The 20457-nt window shown below is 65.4% G+C and overlaps 4 protein-coding genes across 13 annotated transcripts; 3 read left to right on the forward strand and 1 right to left on the reverse strand.

Moving 5' to 3' along the window:
* Positions 1-64: 64 nt before the first annotated feature.
* On the forward strand, positions 65-7127 carry SLC34A3 (solute carrier family 34 member 3). Of its 8 annotated transcripts, none has more exons than XM_047699440.1 (15): positions 88-201; positions 1380-1470; positions 1916-2060; positions 2158-2281; positions 2570-2659; positions 3083-3211; positions 3288-3431; positions 3510-3621; positions 3702-3897; positions 4058-4147; positions 4228-4315; positions 4671-4838; positions 4924-5040; positions 5114-5238; positions 6574-7127. In XM_047699440.1, the coding sequence occupies exons 1-15, from the start codon at positions 195-197 to the stop codon at positions 7036-7038; spliced, it is 2091 nt and encodes a 696-aa protein (XP_047555396.1). In that variant the 5' UTR covers positions 88-194; the 3' UTR covers positions 7039-7127. The 8 variants fall into 8 exon arrangements, with proteins under 8 accessions (XP_047555402.1, XP_047555396.1, XP_047555397.1 ...); XM_047699441.1 differs by lacking the exon at positions 88-201 and adding an exon at positions 233-770 and having other exon boundaries at positions 1379-1470; positions 5913-6578; XM_047699439.1 differs by lacking the exon at positions 88-201 and adding an exon at positions 235-770 and having other exon boundaries at positions 1379-1470.
* A 3623-nt stretch (positions 7128-10750) lies between these two features.
* TUBB4B (tubulin beta 4B class IVb) lies at positions 10751-13236 on the forward strand. Its single transcript, XM_047698704.1, has 4 exons — positions 10751-10911; positions 11205-11313; positions 11408-11518; positions 12036-13236. The coding sequence occupies exons 1-4, from the start codon at positions 10855-10857 to the stop codon at positions 13094-13096; spliced, it is 1338 nt and encodes a 445-aa protein (XP_047554660.1). The 5' UTR covers positions 10751-10854; the 3' UTR covers positions 13097-13236.
* Positions 13123-18475, reverse strand: FAM166A (family with sequence similarity 166 member A). 3 transcript variants are annotated; one of them, XM_047698707.1, is made up of 8 exons: positions 17405-18475; positions 16505-16637; positions 15129-15343; positions 14781-15046; positions 14548-14674; positions 14131-14225; positions 13678-13795; positions 13123-13317 (listed from the first exon to the last, which is right to left on the reverse strand). In XM_047698707.1, exons 2-8 carry the CDS (start codon positions 16558-16560, stop codon positions 13229-13231), a joined length of 966 nt encoding a protein of 321 aa, XP_047554663.1. In that variant the 5' UTR covers positions 16561-16637; positions 17405-18475; the 3' UTR covers positions 13123-13228. The 3 variants fall into 3 exon arrangements, with proteins under 3 accessions (XP_047554663.1, XP_047554662.1, XP_047554664.1); XM_047698706.1 differs by having other exon boundaries at positions 17391-18475; XM_047698708.1 differs by lacking the exons at positions 13678-13795; positions 17405-18475 and having other exon boundaries at positions 16505-17172.
* Positions 17396-20418, forward strand: STPG3 (sperm-tail PG-rich repeat containing 3). Its single transcript, XM_047698711.1, has 7 exons — positions 17396-17480; positions 18406-18610; positions 18704-18858; positions 18965-19099; positions 19350-19438; positions 19622-19922; positions 20046-20418. Exons 2-7 carry the CDS (start codon positions 18504-18506, stop codon positions 20177-20179), a joined length of 921 nt encoding a protein of 306 aa, XP_047554667.1. The 5' UTR covers positions 17396-17480; positions 18406-18503; the 3' UTR covers positions 20180-20418.
* The last annotated feature ends 39 nt before the right edge of the window (positions 20419-20457 follow it).

A 20457-nucleotide genomic window follows, 5' to 3' on the forward strand; every position in this document is an offset into this window, starting at 1 on the left:
TCGTGCTGGAACCCGCCTCCCCGTCCCTATACAAAGTCCCAGCGGTGTGAGCCAGACAGAGACGGACCACCTCCTTCACCCTCGGACGGCCAAGCATCCCCGTGAGGATCACTCCTTCAGCGAAGCCCAGGGAGCACCAGCTGCGCGTTGGCCGCTACTCCAGGAGGCTCTCCTGCAGGCACAAAGTCCCCGCTATGACAGGTGTCCGAGGAGAGGGCCCTGGTGGGGCCAGCTCCAGGCCCAGAGAGGGTGGGGGCCTGCCCAGGGTTGCACAGCCACCCCCCACCACGGGCCCTTTTTCTGGCCCTCGGCTCCCTGCTGCCTCACAGTGGCCCCACACAGGCCCTTCCAAACCCTTCCAAGGGGTCAGAAGCAGGGCCGGGGGCTACGGACACAGACACCCTCCCAAGTTAGGCGGCATCGTCCCCATCCCCACCCAGAAAGGAGCTGCCCCCCGTCCCTCAGAAGCCTCTGGGAGGGACTGTTGGGTCTGTCCTGGGCAGTGGGGCCAGGACAGGGAGAGAGAAGAGAATCTGCTGAGAGGACACTCAGAGACCTCCTCCTTCTCTGGGGCAAAGTCTCCCAGGCACATGGCGATTGGTGGGCAGCAACCAGACCAGGGTGCTGTGGGCCAGCAGGGCCCCTGGGGTGACCAGGCCCAAGGGGGAGGGGGAGATGCCTGCCCCAACAGGGGCAGCAGGAGGGGGGCTGAGCCTGAGAGGCCCCCACCAGCCCCAGGGCAGTGGGGTAATTCTCCTGTGAACAGATGGGCTGAGTCTCTGGGTCTAGGCAGGGTGGGCGATGGGCTGGGCAGCAGGGTGGCCTGGGGAATGGGTCCTGCCCCCCTAGCTTGCCAATAGAGGTAACCACTCTCCAGCATAACTGCCCACCCCTAGTGCCGAGCCCGCCGGGAGCTCTGCTGGGCCCAGCCCTGCCCCAAACCCAGATCTGAACTGGGTGACTTCAGGGACTGGGGCCCTCCCCACCCACCTGGTGCAAAGGGCTTCACTCCCGCGGTTGGATGGGGTAGGGGCGAGCACAGTAAAGCCCGAAGAGCTTGGGAGGGACTTCCCCAGGGGCCTCCAGGCCAACCAGCCAGAACACCAGCATCCTATGCTACCCCGGGCGGGCAGCATACAGGGTCCAGTCACTTCCCATCTGTGTCTGCTCATGAGCCCGTACCCACCCCTGCAACACCCCTGGGCTGGCGTAGAGCCCAGCCAGGGAGAAGCCCCACTCTAAGAGGGCTGGGCTGGGGGTCTGGACCACCTGCTCCAGGGTGATAGTGGAACCAAGACAAGGCAGGCAGCTGGGGCTACGACAGGTACCCCTTTGGGGCCTCGAGTCCTGGGTAAACATTAATGGGGCTCGGTACACAGCAGGTCATGTGTGCGCCCAGCAGATCTTTGACCGGCCGTTGCTCCCGCCCTGTGTCTCCTCCCCGCAGGTGCCCCCTCACTACCCTCACAGGTAGGAGCTTTTAGAACCAGGTGGGGGCCCGGGGACGCCAAGACAAGGGCTGGGTGACCTCCTAGCCCAGGGCTTAGGCCCCACCCTGAGCCTCCTGAGCTGAGGACGAAAGAGGAGGGAGGGGTGACAGAAGGCTGCCCAGGACCTGGTCCCTGGGGCCTGGAAGGGAGCTGGGGCAGAAGACTAGACAGTGGGTCCAGACCCAGAGGGTTGAAGAGAGGAGCCTTGGGGGCACTCAAGCCCCTTACCCTGCCCCCATCCCTCGGGGTGCGGCCCTTATCAAGCCGAGACGTCACCGTTTGGTATCAAATGCCAAAGTCTAAGCTAGGACCATCTGCAGTGTCCCTGATGACACTTGATAGGAAGATCACTGGGTTCCCTGCTCCCAGGCACTTCCGGCACCCGGCACCCTGTGCCCTGGGCCACCCACCAAGTCTTCTTCCAGCCAGGACCAGCGAGGGATCCGGGGAGCCAGGGCCACCTCGACTCTGCCCCCGAAACTGGACTGGGCTCGCCTGACAACTGCTGGAGGTCACTGTAGCCATCCCCCTGTAGCTGGAGGAAGTGGGAAGTCTCCAAGGCCAGCGGGGGTGCGGAGGGGAGGACAGGTCCCAGGTTAGAGGACCCCAGGAGGACCTGGTGGGACAAGGGGAAGACACATGTCTGACCTGCCTTTCCCCCCACCAGATCCAGGCTTGGGCCTGGGTCTGTCCCTGCCAGAAATCTATGCCGAATTCCCTCACGGGTGGCCAGGTCGCCCCCCTCACTCTGGACACAGTTGGCCTGGTGGACCGGAGTCTAGGAAATGCAGGTACCAGGAGTCCCAGGACGTCAGGCCTCAGCCTGCCTCCCCGACACCCAACCAGCCCTGATCCGTCGTTCTGTGTGAGTGGGGAGGGGTTCCCGGGAGCTCATCTCCCGCAGAGTCCACGGGGCTCCTGACAGTTCCGGTCAGGGCCAGACAAGCTGGAGGCCCCCTTCCCCTCTGCTGGTCCTGCTTCGTGACCCAGACCCTGACACCATAGTCCCCTCCACACCCTCTTGCCCACCCCCGGTCCCCGGGAGTATCCTCGGCCCTGCTTCCCCTTGGCTCCTGCAGGGACCTCCGGTTCTGCCCCAGTCTTGGAAGAGGGGGAGGTGGACCCCTGGGCCCTCCCTCAGCTGAAGGACACTGGCCAGTCCTGGAAAGGTAGGTGCTGGGGAACTGGCCAAATGGGGCTCTGCCTCCCCGGGGTCTGAGCGTGGAGAGGGTCTTCGGGGAGAGAGAGCAGGACAGAGGTTTGCCTCGACAGGCTGTATAGAAACCTACCGTGCAGGCCATCACCCCAGGGATGCTTGTTCCTCAGCTTGGCTGTCTGTCGTGTCTGGAGATGAGAGTCACTCCTGCCCAGCCGGCCCCTCCTTCTCCCTCCTAATGACCGTTAGGTTTCTGGGAGGTCCCAGGGGCAGTCGCTTTGGCTGTTGTGCAAAGGAACAGACCCTGCCTTGAGGGGCAAGGAGGCAGAACCAGGCCCTGCCCTGGAAGAAGACAAAGGAAGGGGAGCGGGAGGGGTGCCAGGGAGGGCAGGGCTGGGTGGGGGCCAGCTGAGGACAGCCTGTCCTGTGTCCTCAGAGCTCAGCGTGGCCGGAAGGGTGCTCCGCGTGGTCGTCGGCTTTCTCAAGGCTTGTGGGCTCCTGGGCAACCTTTATCTTTTCATCTGCTCCCTGGACATCCTCAGCTCAGCCTTCCAGCTGCTGAGCAGTGAGTGACCGGGGGTCTGGGGGTGGGGCGGGCAGCCAGTTGGGCACAGCCTCAGCGCACCTCTGTCCGGACACAGGCAGAATAACCGGAGACATCTTTAAGGACAACGTGGTGCTGTCCAACCCCGTGGCAGGACTGGTCATTGGCGTGCTGGTCACAGTGCTGGTCCAGAGCTCCAGCACGTCCTCCTCCATCGTGGTCAGCATGGTGGCTTCCAAATGTGAGTGTCTCCCCCGCCCCCACCTCGGGCCGGTGGCGGGCGGGCGGAGTGGGGGAGGCTGATGCAGCCCCCCCACAGTGCTGACCGTCCAGGCATGCGTGCCCATCATCATGGGCGTCAACGTGGGCACGTCCATCACCAGCACCCTCGTCTCGATGGCACAGTCAGGGGACCGGGATGAGTTTCGGAGGTGAGTGGAGGGAGGGGAGGACCAGGGGCTGCCGGCCAGGCCACGGCTGAGGCCACCGACCACTCTGCTCCGTGCGGCAGGGCCTTCGGAGGCTCGGCCGTTCACGGCATCTTCAACTGGCTCACGGTGCTGATCCTGCTGCCACTGGAGAGCGCCACGGCCCTGCTGGAGAGGCTCAGCGGGCTGGCTCTGGGCGCAGGCAGCCTGCAGCCCGGGGGGCAGGCCCCCGACATCCTCAAGGTGCTAACAAAGCCTCTCACACACCTCATTGTGCAGGTGAGGGTGGCTGCGGCCTCGGGGTCCGGGCTAGGGGACGCGGTGCCCTGGCACCATCCTGGGTCCTCCCTGGGGAGTATAGTGGGCTGGGCCGGGGGCGCCTGAGGCCCAGGAGAGCCCTGAGGATCCAGTATGTGGTCACAGCTTCTCTGTCCCCCAGCTGGACACTGATATGATCACAAGCAGTGCCACAGGCAACGCCACCAACGGCAGCATCATCAAGCGATGGTGCGGTACCAGGGAGCTGACGGTGAGCACCTGGGACCCCAACCCACCCTGCTGGTCACTTGGGGCCCCAGGCGCTGAGCCTGCCCTGTGTCACCTCCCCAGATTTCAGGGAACAGCAGCGACTGTGGACCCACTGCCTCCGGCCCCTGTCCTGAGAGCAATAGCTCTGTGGTGGTGGAGCAGCTGCCCTGTGAGGCCCCCCGCCCCACCCCTGCCCCGCACACCCTGCCCCCAGCCCCTGACCCCAACCCTGTCCCTGCCCCACCATACCCTGCCCCCAGCCCCAGCCCTCCAGCCCTCTCCCTGTACCCCCCACACCAGGCCCCCAGCCCCATCAGCCCCATCCCTGTCCCTCCCCAACACCAGGCCCCCCCAATCAACCCCATCCCTGTCTCCTCCCCCATGCCCTGCCCCCAGGCCCAGCACCCCCAGCCCTGTCCCTGTCCCCCCCATGCCCTGCCCCCAGCCTCAGGCCCCCAGCCCCCTCCCTGCCCTGCCTGCCCCTAAAGCTGGCCTAGGCTCACGGACCCCCGCCCTGACCCCAGGCCACCACCTGTTTGTGGGGACTGCACTCACGGACCTGGCCGTGGGCTTCATCTTGCTGGCTGCCTCCCTCCTCCTGCTCTGCACCTGCCTCGTGCTCATCGTCAAGCTGCTCAATTCTGTGCTGCGCGGCCGCGTGGCCCAGGCCGTGAGGAAGGTCATCAACGCGGGTGCGGCCAGACTGGGGACATGGGGATGTGGGCGGGGTGGGGGTAGGGAGGTCGGGCAGACAATGACATCCCCACCCCCCCGCAGACATCCCCTTCCCGTTCGGCTGGGTCAGCGGCTACCTGGCCATCCTCGTGGGCACCGGCCTGACCTTCGTGCTCCAGAGCAGCAGCGTCTTCACCGCAGCCATCGTACCGCTCATGGGTGAGCACAGGGGACAGGCCCAGGGCCATAGGGGTGAGGGCCCAGCGCCAGCGCTGACTCCTGGCTCCCCCAGGGGTCGGGGTGATCAGCCTGGAGCGGGCGTACCCTCTCTTCCTGGGCTCCAACATTGGCACCACCACCACAGCCCTGCTGGCCGCCCTGGCCAGCCCCGCGGACATGCTGCTCAGTGCCCTCCAGGTACCGCCCTCCCTCGCCTCTCCCCAGCCCCCCAGCCCCTCCCACCCCCACCCCAGGTCTGGAGCTTCCCCTCGGGCTCAGTTCCCTCCTGTCCAGCCCTGCGTGCATCTTGGCCCTGGCCCCAACTTTCCTGGGACCCGCCTCTGGCTGCCTGATCAGACCTGCAGCCTCCTTGAACCCTAGGGACCCTGTGGACGTCTCTTGGACCTCCAGCCCCACGCTTCCTCCCCTGGGACCAGATCATTCCAAGGATCCTCTGGCCTTGGGCTGCTGTCTGATCCTCCTTTCTGGCAGCCCCTGTCCAAACTCGCTGGAGGAACCCTTGTCCTTCACCTCCAGCCCTGGCTGCTGGCTGAGTTGCTTCAAGGCATCCTGGTCCTGGAGGGCCTCAAGGCCCTCGAGTCCACCAACTCTGGGATGAACTCCCCCCCCTGCCCCCAACAGCCATGTAAACCCAACAGGTCCCTATGGGGACGGCCTGCCGTATTCTGGCCGAAGTTCCACCTCACCTGTGCTGGGGGCCCCAAGCTGCCCTTGCCCACGGTCACAGTTCTGCCTCCAGGATGCCTCCCTCTGGTCCCCGAGCTCTGTGCCCCACGCCCAGGCCCCTTAGCCCTGCTAATTCTCTAAGTTGCTCTTTTGGTGGTCTGCTGCCCTGGCTTGAGTTTCTCAAGCCTCTGGCTAGGTGCTCCGAGAGGGGCAGCTCCTGAAGGTCCAGATCCTGCTGGGCTTCTGCCCACAAGCCCTCCCTACCATCCTCCTGCATTTTTGCTTCTGCTCTGTCCACTCAGACCCTCTTGGTGCAGGGCCCTGGTCCACCCCCTCCAGGAAGCCCTCTGGTGCACCTTCCACATTGACTCCTCAAAGCCGGCAGCCCCTGGCAGGAGCTCTGTTCCCTGCAAGTGTGCCCCTGCACCTCCTCCCCACAGGAGCCCGCCCAGAGCCCTGGGCTGGGTGGCCAAGCCCACTCATGGATAAGCAGAAGCGGGGGCACTAGGCATGAGATGCAGGCAAGCTAAGCCGGCCCAGGGGAGGAGCAGACGCCGTCATTAGTGATGTGCTTCCCCCACTAGAAGGCTAGACTGGGCTCCCAAACGCTAGGTGTGCTGGGGGGAGTGGGGCAGAACTGGAAGGCATACCCATGTCTGGTGGGATTCTACCCTCCGAGGCGGCCCGTCGAGGCCAACAAGCAGACCTCCAACAGGCTTCAGACTTAGTACCCTCTGGCTGGGGTGGGGGGTGGGGAGGAGGAGCAGGGGTCTTGGGTAGCCTCCAGGGGACCTGCGTGCCATGGGTCCCAGGTTCCTGAGCCCCGCCTGCCCCCTGGACCTCCAGGTGGCCCTCATCCACTTCTTCTTCAACCTGGCTGGCATCCTGCTGTGGTACGTGGTGCCTGTCCTGCGGCTGCCCATCCCGTTGGCCAAGCGCTTTGGGGACCTGACGGCCACCTACCGCTGGGTGGCCGTTGCCTACTTGCTGCTCAGCTTCCTGCTGCTGCCTCTGGCCGCCTTTGGGCTCTCCCTGGCAGGGAGCACGGTGCTGGCTGCCGTGGGGGGACCCCTGGTGGGGCTGGTGCTCCTCATTGTCCTGATTAACGTCCTGCAGCGGCACCGGCCCGCCTGGCTGCCCCGCGGCCTGCGCTCCTGGGCCTGGCTCCCACGCTGGCTCCGCTCCCTGGAGCCCTGGGACCGCCTGGTCAGCCGCTGCTGCCCCTGCAGGGTGTGCAGTCCGCCCCCCGCCGCTGCCAAGGAGGCCCACTGCTACGAGAACCCCGAGGTCCTGGCCTCCCAGCAGTTGTGAAGGGAGGGTGCCCTGGGGGGTCCCGGTAGCTGACGACTTCGGAGTCACCTGGCTTGCCTTCCTTGCAAATAAACAAGGCTTGGACCAGGTGCGAGTGGTCTTCACTCTCCTGCCTGCAGAGGGCCCCTGACCAGCCTCTGAAGCGAACCGGAGGTGGCCAAGTGCCTGCTGTCCGCCCCCCCCCCGCCCCCGGGGAACACTCAGGGGCCGCTGCAAGCCCCGGTGGTGTGGGCACACAGCTAAGCCTGGAGTCCCAAGCTGTCACTCTGTTTTCTCTCCTGAGCCCCTGGGGACAGAAGGTGCCAAGAGGCAGCCAGTCTGGTGCGTGAAGATATCCCTCAGGAAGAATCTGTGGTCGGATGCGGCCGGGATCCTCCCGCTCAGCCACAGAGGACGCACCTTCGGAGCCAGGTGGTGCTGGTAGTCCCTCTGGGGGCCAGCCTCACGGGTCCCACAGGTGCCCCAGGGGTGAGGGGGATGAGTGAGGACCAGGAGGCCCCAGGCTCCCCCGCCATACTGCCCCCCACCATGGGCAGGGCACAGGGCAAGTCCGGGTGAGACGCTGCTGGAGGGCTGCCACAGGCCCAGCAGAGCGGATTCTCAGTGCCCCCCCGCAGCAGGATCCACCAGGAACTGGGTCCTGCGCAGCCCTAGAGCTGCCCCCACCCAGGTCCCAGACCACCATGTCCCCAAACCCTTCGGCCGTGAGGCAGGAGGAGGTCAGGTGAGGGACGGTGAGCCTGAGTGCTGTCTCCCCACCTGAGGGGATGTCCCCCACGGGGACTCCTACCCATCCCCTGCTCCTCCCTGTGCTGGTAAGGCTTATCTGCCGGTCGGCCGGTAAGGAAACTCCTGGAAGCGGTCTGGGCGTCCCCCCATCCCAGCCCAGACCTTCCCACAACACGTCTCCCCCAGAATAACATAAGGAGAGATGCTTCTCCAGTAGGAGGGGGCCAGAACCCCAGAACGCCTGCAGTGAGGGGCACACCTCCACAGACCAGAGGTGGAGGGGACCCTGAACCCAGGTTCAGCTGGCCCCACTTCTTTGTATGCTGCTGTGGGCAGTCACCTTCTCCTTGTCCAGGGAACGCTGCCCTGATGGAGGGGCACCTCCTCCCCAGCCCTCCAGGTTTGCCCACCCAGACCCAGTATGGGGAGAGGAGGCCTGGGGAGCCCTGGGGCCAATGCTTGTCCACCGTCCTGTCTTCATTCCCCTCAGAACTCCCAGCCCTCAGTCCCCTCAGATCCCCTATGTCCCCCAGGTCCTCTCAGTCCGTTCACTTTCCATGTTCCCCTGTCCTCCCCCAGTAAGTTTCCAGGACTCCTAAGTGTGGGGTTTCCTGCCCGACTACCAAGGGAGTTAGCTACCTGTTTGGGGCTCATAGGAGCAAGACCCAGGGACAGGCTCATACACTCCAGCTTGCGCGCCCCCCCTTCCCGCCCCGCAAACCGACTTCTATGACCTCAGGACATTCCCCGGGGCGGAGTGGGGGGGACACATCAGCCTCCTGGTCCCACGGATGGAAGTTCCCTGAAGTGGGGCTGGGCCTGGCTAGTTCCTTGGGGAGACCGGTGGGGAGCTTTCCCTCCCTACAGTGGGGACACAGAGGGAGGAGAAGAAAGTACCCCATGCACCCCTCCTTCCAGGGCGGGTGAGGCCGCCCACAAAGGCTGACTGCGGGTCCTTTGAGGCCGAGAATGACTATCTGCCTGCTGCCCCTGCCTGGCGGTAAGGCACCCTCCCACTGGGACCATGGCCACCAGTAAACAGAGCCTCCATTTGTGGAAGCCGCCAACAGCTGCAGGCTGGGGCGGGAGGGCCAGGTGCCCAGCACTCCCATGGCCCCAGCTTGGGCTTCCCTGCATGTCTGCCCCTTTCTGCCCTGCATCCCTCCTGGTCACTGACCCTCACTGGGCCCAGGCCGCTGGGGCTGGCCCTCCTGCCCTATTCAGGTCCAGTGCCCACACTGTGGCAGGAGCACCCCTGCTCAGGGTAGGGGTCTGCAGGGCCTTCCCCCACCAGCCCTGTGCAGCCACAGCCACTGTGCTCCTTGGGCTCACACCTGAGGGCCGCAGGGAGACATCTGTGTTCTTGTTCTCACAGTCCAGGTCCCTGAGGCCATGGGAGGGTCAAGGTGGACAACCTGGTGTCTCAGAGCTCTTGGGCTCACACCTGGGCAGAAAGTGGGGGCCTGTGGCCACACAGCCTGGGGTAGTGGGTGAGTCAAGGACAAAAAAGGGTGAGCCTTCGACAAACACCTCATCGACGCCCTGGGGAAACACGGAGCTTCTCCCGCTTACCCCGCTGATCTGTGATTTACGACCGCTGCAGAGCGGAGCCCTGCCCTGCCGGGGGCTGCTTGGCCAGCTCAGCCACTTTGCGGGGGGGCGCGGGGAGGAGACCATCCTAGGATGCCTGTGCACCTGCCGGCCTGGGAAGACCCCACGTTCCCACACAGGTGTGGGAGGGAGGGGGCCGGCCCCCTAAGACCCTGCTGACTCACCGCGGCGGCCAGCGCTGCAGTCCCGGAGCCGCGCGCCAGACCCCTCTCCCGGGGACGCACGCCCGGTGCGCCGACTCCGTCCTGACCCTGCGCTGGGCGGGTAACGCGCCTTCCGACGCACCGAGCGCTCCCGCCGCAGCACGGAGGGAGGGCAGGACCCGGAGAGGGCACCCACGCACTGCCCCCACCACCACCGGGGCAAGCAGCTGAGAAAACTGGACTCTGCGGAGATTGCAGTGGCCGCAGCAAGGGACGTCGCTCCCGGCAGATGCAAGGGCGTGACAGAAACGCACGGGGCAGTCTCGGAAGCGGCGGACTGGACGTGCGACCGCAGGCCGCGGAGCCGCGTCCCTTCCCAGACCCCCGCCCGCATCAGCGAAAAAGGCATTTGTCGGCGCAGGGCGGCCGCGGGGCAGGCACAGGGGCCGGAGGTCGGGGGCGCGTCCCCACGCGGCTCGGGGCGCTCCCGGGGCACCAGGCGACAGGCGCGCGGCCAGCGCCGTCGCCACAACAAGCGCGCGGCAGCCGGGAGGCCCCGCCCCTCCCCGCCCTCCCGGGGCCCAGGGGGCAGCGACCCCAAGTGCTCCCTCACCTGACCGCCCCCGCGGCGGGCGGGCGTGCGGACCGAGGGGGCAGCAGGGGACCCCCCCCCCCGGGGACACCCCCCCGCCCGCCCCCTCCTCCGCACCGAGCCCCCGCGGGGTGGGCCCGACCCCACGTTCCGTGCACTCGGGACCCGGGCAGCCACCCGGGGAAGGCGCTCGGCGGGCCGGGGCTGCAGAGTCTCCAGCTCGCGGGAGCGCCCCGTCCCGCTTGCATTTGTCAGGGCGCAGACCCGGAGCAGCGCACCCCCGACCCCTCGACCCAGCCCCCCCCACCTCCCCGGGAGGCCCGCCCCGCCCTGCCCGCGCGCGTCCCCGCGGCACTGCGGCGGTTACCAGGACGCCGGCCCTCGGTCAGCGTGCTCTCCGGAGCCAGCCAATGAAAGCGCAAATCAATCATTTGAAACAGCCAATGGACAGAGCGCTGCAGCGCGAGGAAGGGGGTTTTGATAGGGAGAACGGAGGCCGAAGCGGACCAATAAGAAGCGAACGGCGTTGGGAAGGTGGGCGTTAGGCGGCAGGATTGACGGTAAATTCAGCCAATCAGACCAGGACGCTTGCCAGCCTCGTCCTGGCAGCCCAATAGGAGGCTGGCGGGGGCGGGCGTTGCGGATATATAAGCGTTGGCGGAGCGTCGGTTGTAGCACTCTGCGCGCCCGTTCCTTGGCTCTCGCGTCTGTCCTTCCGCCAGCGCCGCCGCCGCCGCCGCCATGAGGGAGATCGTGCACCTGCAGGCCGGCCAGTGCGGCAACCAGATCGGCGCCAAGGTGGGCAGTGGGGCGCCTGGGGCCTGGCGCGACTGTCCCGGGCGGGCAGGCGGGTGGGCGGCAGGAAAGATGGCGGCAGCGGGCGGGTGGGTGGGTGGGCGGGCGGGCGGCTACCCGCATTGCGGCCCGGCGCGGGGTCGGAGCGGGAGCTGCGGCGCGGGCCCCCGGGGAGGACCTGCCCTGGCGGCGGCGGCGTGGGGGGAGGGGAGGGCCGCGCCCATCCGGGGCGGGGCCGGCTCGGAGCCCCGCCGGCGTGACTCAGCCCGGGCCCGGCCCGCCCGCGTCCCTTGCAGTTCTGGGAGGTGATCAGCGACGAGCACGGCATCGATCCTACCGGCACTTACCATGGCGACAGCGACCTGCAGCTGGAGCGGATCAACGTGTACTACAACGAGGCCACCGGTGAGACACCACGCCCCTTCCCCGGGGCCTTCCTGCCTTCCCGCGGCCCTGGCCCCAATGACGTTCTCTTCCCCCCTTTCCCTACCCGCCCCAGGCGGCAAGTACGTGCCCCGCGCTGTGCTCGTGGACCTGGAGCCGGGCACCATGGACTCCGTGCGCTCGGGACCCTTCGGGCAAATCTTCAGGCCAGACAACTTCGTTTTCGGTGAGCCTCGGGGTGGGGGCTGGGCGCTGCCCGACAGGCGGGGCGGCCCAGAGGTCAAGGGGTGCCCAAGGTCAGCGCCGTCAGCAGCGCAGAGCTGAGGTGCTGATCCACTCTGCCCTCCCCAGGCAGAAGCTCACGCCCCCGGACACCTCCTCTCCCTGAGCCGCTCAATCTCCTAAAGCCGCTTTGGGAGGGAGGCCCAGCTGTCCCCCAGCAGGGCCAAGGGGCGCGCGTTGTCTGCTGCAGACACGGAGGTGGCGGCAGCGGGAAGCTGTGCTTGCCGCTCCTCTGTCCTTGAGAATTGGCAGGGGCTGCCTTTGGGGGGCCGTCTTGCTTGACCCCTAGCTTAAGTTTCAGATGGGCGGGTTACTGCTTCATCCGCGTCGGGGGGGTTCCCCTCGGTCTGCCTGCGGCTGAGCTGTGTGTGTCCCTTGTGCTACGTTACTTGGGCTTTTTGGCACGGGTAGCCAGTGGTGGCCGCGTGCCCAGCAGAGAGTGACTCGCTGCCCTCTTCCAGGTCAGAGCGGTGCTGGGAACAACTGGGCCAAGGGGCACTACACGGAAGGCGCGGAGCTGGTCGACTCGGTGTTGGATGTTGTGAGGAAGGAAGCTGAGAGCTGTGACTGCCTGCAGGGCTTCCAGCTGACCCACTCCCTGGGTGGGGGGACTGGGTCTGGGATGGGTACCCTCCTCATCAGCAAGATCCGGGAGGAGTACCCAGACAGGATCATGAACACGTTCAGTGTGGTGCCCTCGCCCAAGGTGTCGGACACGGTGGTGGAGCCTTACAACGCCACCCTCTCGGTCCACCAACTTGTAGAAAACACAGATGAAACCTACTGCATTGATAACGAGGCCCTCTATGACATCTGCTTCCGCACCCTCAAACTGACCACACCCACCTATGGGGACCTCAACCACCTGGTGTCGGCCACCATGAGCGGCGTCACCACCTGCCTGCGCTTCCCGGGCCAGCTCAACGCCGACCTGCGCAAGCTGGCTGTGAACATGGTGCCCTTCCCCCGCCTGCACTTCTTCATGCCCGGCTTCGCGCCGCTCACCAGCCGTGGCAGCCAGCAGTACCGGGCCCTGACGGTGCCCGAGCTCACCCAGCAGATGTTCGACGCCAAGAACATGATGGCCGCCTGCGACCCCCGCCATGGCCGCTACCTGACCGTGGCCGCAGTATTTAGGGGCCGCATGTCCATGAAGGAGGTGGACGAGCAGATGCTGAACGTGCAGAACAAGAACAGCAGCTACTTCGTCGAGTGGATCCCCAACAACGTGAAGACGGCCGTGTGCGACATCCCGCCCCGGGGGCTCAAGATGTCAGCCACCTTCATCGGCAACAGCACGGCCATCCAGGAGCTGTTCAAGCGCATCTCCGAGCAGTTCACCGCCATGTTCCGGCGCAAGGCCTTCCTGCACTGGTACACGGGCGAGGGCATGGACGAGATGGAGTTCACCGAGGCCGAGAGCAACATGAACGACCTGGTGTCCGAGTACCAGCAGTACCAGGACGCCACGGCCGAAGAGGAGGGCGAGTTCGAGGAGGAGGCCGAGGAGGAGGTGGCCTAGAGCTGTTACCTGGTGAAGCGCGTGGAAGCGGTGTGAACGCTTTATTCACTCACAACCTGTTCTCTGTGTGCACTTGCTCTCCTTCCTGTCTTGACGTCACATTGCTGTCCAGACGCCACCATTAAAGCATTTTCATAGTGTCTGGTGTCGCCTCTCCAGTTCCTTCCGATAGGCCTTGCGGGTGCTATTGCCGAACGTCAGCGCGTAGTTGTCCTGCGTCGCTGTGGGCGGGGGCAAGGCTGCCGCTGAGCCCCGGGCCTTGCCGTGCACCCAGGCTCCAGCTGCCCTGGGCACTTGCCTCCTGCCCACCCGGCCTGTGCACACTGGACCTCTGGAGGGCCAGCGTGGTCTGGACATAGCTGGCCTCTGTGTGCCTGTGGCTTTTGGGTTCAGGGAGAGGTGAGCCCCTTCTACACGGGATGAGCGGACGGGTGGGAACCCTGGGGCCATACAACTAGCTGGCCCTGTGCCAGTGGTACGGCAGGGGCGGGGGGGGGGGGCGGTCATCCAGCTCGTCCTAGAGCGGCCTGGTCACTGCAGCCTTGCCAAGGAGGTAGGTGAGGAGCCCGCTGCGCACTCACATGGTACGAAGCCCATGTAGAAGGGGACCAGGCCCTGGCTGCTGTAGATGGTGTGGCCAGGCCGGTGTGTTTGGGGCAGCCGCTCCCCCAGAGCACAGATGGGGTTTCTGAACAGGAACTGCGGAAACAGGCAGCTGCTGACATGTACGGCCTTTCCTGGCTCATAACCAGTAAACAGAAGCTCACGGGCGCAGGGGGTGGGGGGGGCTGTGGGGCTGGGTTCTTACTGCTCAGGGGCCCCTTCTGTCTCACCCGCTCCCCATCGTGCTCCGGAGCAGGAAGCCTAGAGGCAGATGCAGAGGAGAAGCAACCTCTCCCCAGGGCCCCTCAGGGGGGCTGCCCTTCACAGCCCCCTCCAGGGAAGCCAGGTGAGCCTTGGCCCTGCTCCTGCCTGCCCTGAGGAGTGGATCGGGCTGGGCACTGGGGAACGGGCTGGGGGTGGCGGCCTCATACCTGGTTCTTGCTGAACTCCTCCATGGCCTGTGCGACACCGTCACGGTAGTTCACCCCCATCACCCAGGCAAACCGGGGGACAAAGCCAGCATAACCTAGGGGAGGGGGTGGTCAGGGTGCTGCCCTGGCTCCCACCTGCCTTCTCTGGGGCGCACCCACCTGCTCCCACGTGTGCCAGGGACGCCTGTCGGGGCTCCTTCCCTTCCCTAAACGTCATCAGTTGCCTCTTGGGGCCAGGCGGCCACGGGTGGCCAGGGGCTTCCAGCCTTGTTAAGAAACTGTTCTCAGGGCTGGGGGTAGACCCCCAGGCAGTTCTCACTCGCCCTCACTCTCCTGGTGCCTGGGCCTCTGGAGTCTTGGAGTGCTCGGGAAGCAGGGAGCAGTGAGCATTCTCATACCCAGTTCCCGGGCACCGACCTGAGATGGCTTTGCGTTGGATCAGGTTGGGGTGGTCAAGCTGCGGCAGCCTGTAGAACCTGCCCACGTCTAGGGTCTCCTGCTGCTGAGCCGGGGGTGGGTATTCATCCCTCCTGCAGTGGTGCAGCTAGGGCCGGAGGAGAGCCAGTCACTGCCTCAGCCCCCAGCTGGGTCTGGCAGCCCCCAGCTGGGTCTGGCTGAATGAGGCTTGGTCCGGCGCCTTTCCCAGTTACCTGGTCCCGCCCAGGGGCCTCGTGGACGGGGGTGGTGCTCTTCCAGGCCTCCTCTCCATATGCCAGCCGCAGGCCTGGGTGTCCAAAGTCTCTGGAGCCCCCCTTCCTGCCTGGCGGGCATGGGGGGTAGGGGGCATAGGGCATGAAGCCCGCAGGCAGCAGGACCTGCCTGGATATGCTCTCTACCCCCTGCGGCCCCTTCTGGGCGTTCCCCTCCTGGGGTGGGAACCGGCCCAGGATCTCAAAGTTCTTGTAGGGCTTCAGACCTGTGCGGACAGGGTGGGTATGAGTGACAACAGACAGGAGGCCGAGCCTGGGGCCGGCAGGACTGGTGGGCGGGCAGCTCACCGGTGTAATGGGGGACATAGGGCTCAGTCAGGTCCCGGCAGGGTATCCAAGGTGGCTTGGGCTTGCTGAAGTCCTCGATGAACTTGGGCTTGGATATGGGGGACAGCACGGAGCAGGGGCTCTTCTGCACGCTGGGGTCTGTGAGCAGCTGTGCTGTGGTGCGCCCGTAGGTGTTCCCCACCTGATAGCGCAGCTGCGGATAGAACCCCGCGTAGCTGCAGAGGGAAGAGGAGGAGGAGGCAGGCCCCCGTGCACAGGGTGTGGAGCCGGCCCCCAGGCAGGGGCAGAGCCGCCCCACGGGTAAACCGCGCAATGGCAGTCCCCGGAGCACCGGCCTTCTGAGGCTCCTGAGGCACGGATGGGTGGCATAGACCAAGCACCGAGAGGAGGCCGGGCCCGCAGGTGAGATGCACTGTCCTCCTCGCCATCAGGTTGCCATCTACCCTCCGCCTGGCCCTCCTCAAGCCAGGAACTTAAGAAGGAGGGAACAGGGAACTCCGCCCCCTCAACGCATTCCCAGGGAAGTGACAGGGTCCGGGCCTGGAACGAGGCACAGCCCAGTCTACACAAGGTGGTCCCACTGGGGAAGCGTTGCAGGGATTTGGCAGAGACTTTTGCTCAGGACTTGAGAGGCAGGCAGGAGGGCTGCTGGGAGGAGGTGACCATTGAGATGAGTATCGTTTAGAGATACAAGGGGAAGTAGTGGGGGATCACTGTACAGGCCCCAAAGGGGGTAAGCCCTGGGGCCGGTATGATCACCCCAGTAGAGTGAGTGGTTTTGAAAAAACTGCCAGAGTGAACGCAGAATTGCTAGTGGGAGAGCTAAGCAGGGCTAGGGCCTGGAGGGTGAGAGCCCGTCCTTTGTTGCCTGGCCCAGCGTTTCCCCTAGAACCACTGAGAAAAGTGGGGCCTGACTCCTTGCAGCCGCCCTTCCTTCCCAGGGAGCCGCTTGCACGGAGAAGCACGCATGATACGCCATGGGGGGCTCCCTCTTTGCTTCCATGTTAGGGCCCCTAGTGGGGTGGCCTAGCGTCCTGCCAATCAGCTTGTCCAGAGCTTTGTGTCTCTAAGACACGCAGTACTCCAGGTGGTATCCGGGGTGGATGCAGCCAGCCTCCGCCAGCTGTTGGGCTGTCCCTGGTGTCCCGCTCCTCACAGGCATGTGGGACATCTGGTGGGGCTCTCAGGACAGGGCCAGCAGGGAGGGGAGGCGGGGGCCTCGGCAGCCCTGCCCAGGACCTCTCCAGGGCCCTCGGGCCTCATCCCCTCTCCCCAGACACTGGCTTTGGTGCTCTCTTCACAGGTGGCCTTGAGCCTTGTGGCCCCAGTCCCACTCCCCTGCCCTCCGCAGACCCCCCGCCTCCTCCAGCACTCACCCAGGAATGTAGTGAGGTTCTGGCGTGAAGAGGTTGTGTTTCTGAGTAGCTGCCATCTTGCCTCAACAGCGCCTTTGGCTCCTGCCCCTTTCCACGTCTGACCCCCTTTGCTCAGAGAAGGGAAACCTGTTGCCTGGAAACCATTGTGAAGGGGCCTGCCATTGTTGGGCCCTACCTGGTCCAGGAGCGTTCCTTAACCCTGTGAGTGCTCCCACGTTACCGGTGGAACTCCGAGGCCCAGACAGGTAACAGGCTGGGAGTGTCAGCCTCAGGACCCCGGGGAGCTCGGAGAACTGGGGACAGCCCTGCCGGGAAGGGTAGGATGGGATTGGGCCTGGACTCTTGCTACCCACTCCCAAGCGTGCTCCTCAGATCAGAGGCCCTGGAAAGCTTCTTGGGCATCGTGGGAGGCCTCAGGGCAGGTGTCTGTGCCTCAGGGCTCTTGGAACTCTGTTCTGGAGTCTTTCCCCTGGAAGTGGGTATTTTTTCCCACTTTAAACGATAACTGATTTTATTTTTTTGTATAGGGATGTGTTAACTATAAAAACAAAGAAAAATATCAAAGGAAAAGGCGAGCAAATTCTAGTACGTGTCAGAAAACACAAAAAACTGCGAAAAAGCGGACTACAAGTGGGGAAAAAAAGATTGCAACAAGTTTAGGCCGAGATATGCTATCAGTGTAAAAACCTCACAAAAACAAGAAAAATCAACACTGGGGTAGGAACATGGAATGTGGACATCTTAACGAAAGAACCCACAGTCAGGAAACAGACCCAAGGTCGAACCTCACACCAGCGCTGATAGCAGGGGTGCGCGATGCTCCCTCCAGCAAGGCCACGGGGGTGCTGTCCAGAAAGCAGCGAGGGGATGCGGGTCAAGTCCTCACCGAATGTTACCTACTTGGATGGGCTGCTTTTGCTCACAGGAACCTGCGCACAGGAACCCCAGGACAGGCGGCCGAGGACGTCTGTGTGAGGTCAGCCATCAGAGTATCTCAAATGTCCAGTGAAAGCGGCTTTGTGGCGAAAGCTGCCCCTGCAGAACACCGTGTGCCAAGGGAGGGGCCCGGGGCACAGGCCGTGAGCCCCTCACCTTCGTGAACCCCGTGTTTCCTGAAGGTAGTTTCTGTCCCTCCCTCCTTCCATCTATCTGGAGTGCCTCCCGAGGCCAGGCAGGGTCGGTGCTGGCTGGGAGACATCTGCAGAGACTCGGTGGGGGTAGGCCTGGAAGACGAGCTGTTCTTGACTGGGCCCTGCAGGCATGGATTAGGTCAAGACCAGGCCTAGGGCTAGCAGGCTAGTCAGTTGCACGGGGCACAGCAAGGGCCCTGGAGCTCAAGCGGGCTCTCTCTCACGTGGGCTCGCTATTCCTTCATGCTGCAGCCTGTGCAGCCCCGTTCATCTATGACACCTTCCAGCCTCTGTGCAACTAAGCAGAAGATAGGCCCCCATACCTCAGCCCTACCTGGGCCACCAGGCAGCTCCAGTCCCCAGACTGCCTCTATGGTCAGCAGGGTCCACCCAGACCCTCCTTCCGTCGCTTTGCTTTTCTGAGGGCTGGGTTTCCAGCAGGAGCTCCTCCTCCAGGGAGTTTTCCTGGGTCCCTCCACCCTCCCCTCCTCATCCTGGATGGACCCCTCACAGCTCAGTCCTTTGTAGAGGCCCTGCTAAAGTGGACCCCGGCCGTTCAAGAGACCCCGGATTCTAGGGGAGGAGAGAGGTTGGGATAACGAAGGGGAGAAGAGTGGAAAGGAGGCCAAGCCAGAAGTCACTGGGGCAGACTAGGGGTCCCCTGGGCTGAGGTTGACACCAGAGTGACCCACCTGGCTGGGCAGGGGAAGGGTCTCTGTGAGGGGCCCACGATAGCAGCCCCTCCAGGGCTGGGCAATGTTTCTTCCCAAGGAAGTTCCTGGCAATTGAGGCAGGGGTTGCCCATGGCTGGTTAATGAGGTCACAGAGCTCTGAGGTGTCCCTGCAGAAGAGAGCCAGATACTTTGACAATGAATTTTGACCAGAAAGCTGTGAAATTCCTGGCGAATTTTTACATCAGCGGAGGCCAGCACTGGACTCATGGTTCCCTGAGGCAGAGGCCACTCGTGCCAGCCCGGTAACTTCTCCGGGAGCTGGGTGTGCCGGGGGAGCCGCCCGGACTGGACGGCCTTTGGGCTGGGTGGATAGCGCTCCCCCCTCTCCCTTGTAGGCCCAAGGCTAGTGTGTTCTTGTGGGGCCCCCAGTCAGGGGCCGCCGGGGAGATGTGGCCCCCGAGAGTGCAGGAGCTCCAGGCTGGCCTCAGGATGGAACCGGGCTTCCTCCAGGAGCGCCCGCCTATCTGCGCCCAGAACCGGAGGGAGCTGTGTGAGTAAGGGTCCTGGCTACCCCCCACCTCAGTCCGGTCTGGGGAGGCGGCAGGGCTGGGGAGGCGGCCGCTGAGTCCCCAGGCCCGGAGCTTGCTTCCTGCCAGGGCTGGAACGACGCCCACCCATCGTGACCGACCTGCAGATCCCCGGCCCCGCCAAGTACCCGGTGCCGGACGCTTCCGTGCGCGAGTCCTCCCCGCATCCCCACTTCAGCATCGGCCGCAGGCTCCGCACCCACGGTGCGTGTCCCCTCCCCGCCGCCCGCCCCTCCCCGCCGCCCGCCCCTCCCCGCCGCCCGCCCCTCCCCGCCGCCCGCCCCTCCCCGCCGCCCGCCCCTCCCCGCCGCCCGCCCCTCCCCGCCGCCCGCCCCTCCCCGCCGCCCGCCCCTCCCCGCCGCCCGCCCCTCCCCGCCGCCCGCCCCCTCCCTCCGGAAGCGGGTCTCCGGCCGCCGGCCTTCCCTGCCCCCCAACCAGGCTGCCGCTGCTGCAGAGGGCGGTGGCCGCAGGGCGTGGCAGACCTTGTGGTTCCAGAGCGAAAGCCCCTTCACGCAGAAGGCCGACTTTAGCCAAGAGCAGAAGGTGGAGGGCCCGCCCGGCTACTCCTGCGGGGGCGGGCTGGAGGGGGCCGGGAGGGGGCGGGGCCTGCGGGGCGGGCGGGCGGGGGCCGGGAGGGGGCGGGGCCTGCGGGGCGGGCGGGCGGGGGCCGGGAAGGGGCGGGGCCCGCGGGGGCGGTGGGGGAAGCAGCCGCCTCTTTCCGCGCAGTGGCCGTCGCCAGCGGACTACCAGCCACTCAGCTCGCTTGCCTTCCCGGCCTTCAGCTTTGGGGGCCGCCGCCCCTCTTCCAAGACAGTTGAGACCCCCGCCCGCCCGGGGCTGCCGCGGGCCGGGGGTGCGGGTCACCGTCCCCAGCCCCAGCTTCAGGGCCCTCCACAGGCCCCGCAGGGCGAGAAGCTTCCCGGCCCCAACACCTACGACATCTTTCCTGGGTGCCGCCTGCAGAACCCGCGCCCCCCCGCCTTCTCTATGAGCCGCTCCCCTGCGTTCGCCTCCTGGCTCTGTTCCCGTGAGGAGACCTCCGAGAGAGGAGGCCAGGCCGCGGGCAGGGGTGGGGACTCAGCCTGCGGGGAGCTGCGAGCTGCGCGGCCGCTGGCGTTTTAGCCTAGTGGGCTCTACCTTCTCTCTGCAGCCCGCAGTTCCGGCCCAGCTGCCCACCACGTGGAGGGTTGCTCTAAGTCGCGCTTTCCCGCGGCGCCGGGAGTGGTGATCCAGGGTGTCCGAAGACCCAAGCGCCATGACACGGGACCCTTCTGCACACTGTAACGCCTCCTCGGCACAGCCGGCAACCCGCTTATTCACAGAACCCTGGTTTCCTTGGGGGCCTTCCCAGGCCTGCCTGGAACTAAGGGCCTCCAGCTTGGCCTTTTGACTCTGTGGGTGCCTCTGACCCACCCTCCTGGCCGGCCAAACCCTCTGTGAGCTGCAGACATTGAGGACGGTCCAGCCCAAAAGCCATCTACCCCCCCCCCCCCCAATACAGAGATGCTGAAGGTTCTTCCCAACTCTGCTGTGTGCTCGTCTGGTGAGCTGTCCCACAGATG

The sequence above is a fragment of the Lutra lutra genome, chromosome 13 (assembly GCF_902655055.1).
Source record: "Lutra lutra chromosome 13, mLutLut1.2, whole genome shotgun sequence".
NCBI classification, from domain to species: domain Eukaryota; kingdom Metazoa; phylum Chordata; class Mammalia; order Carnivora; family Mustelidae; genus Lutra; species Lutra lutra.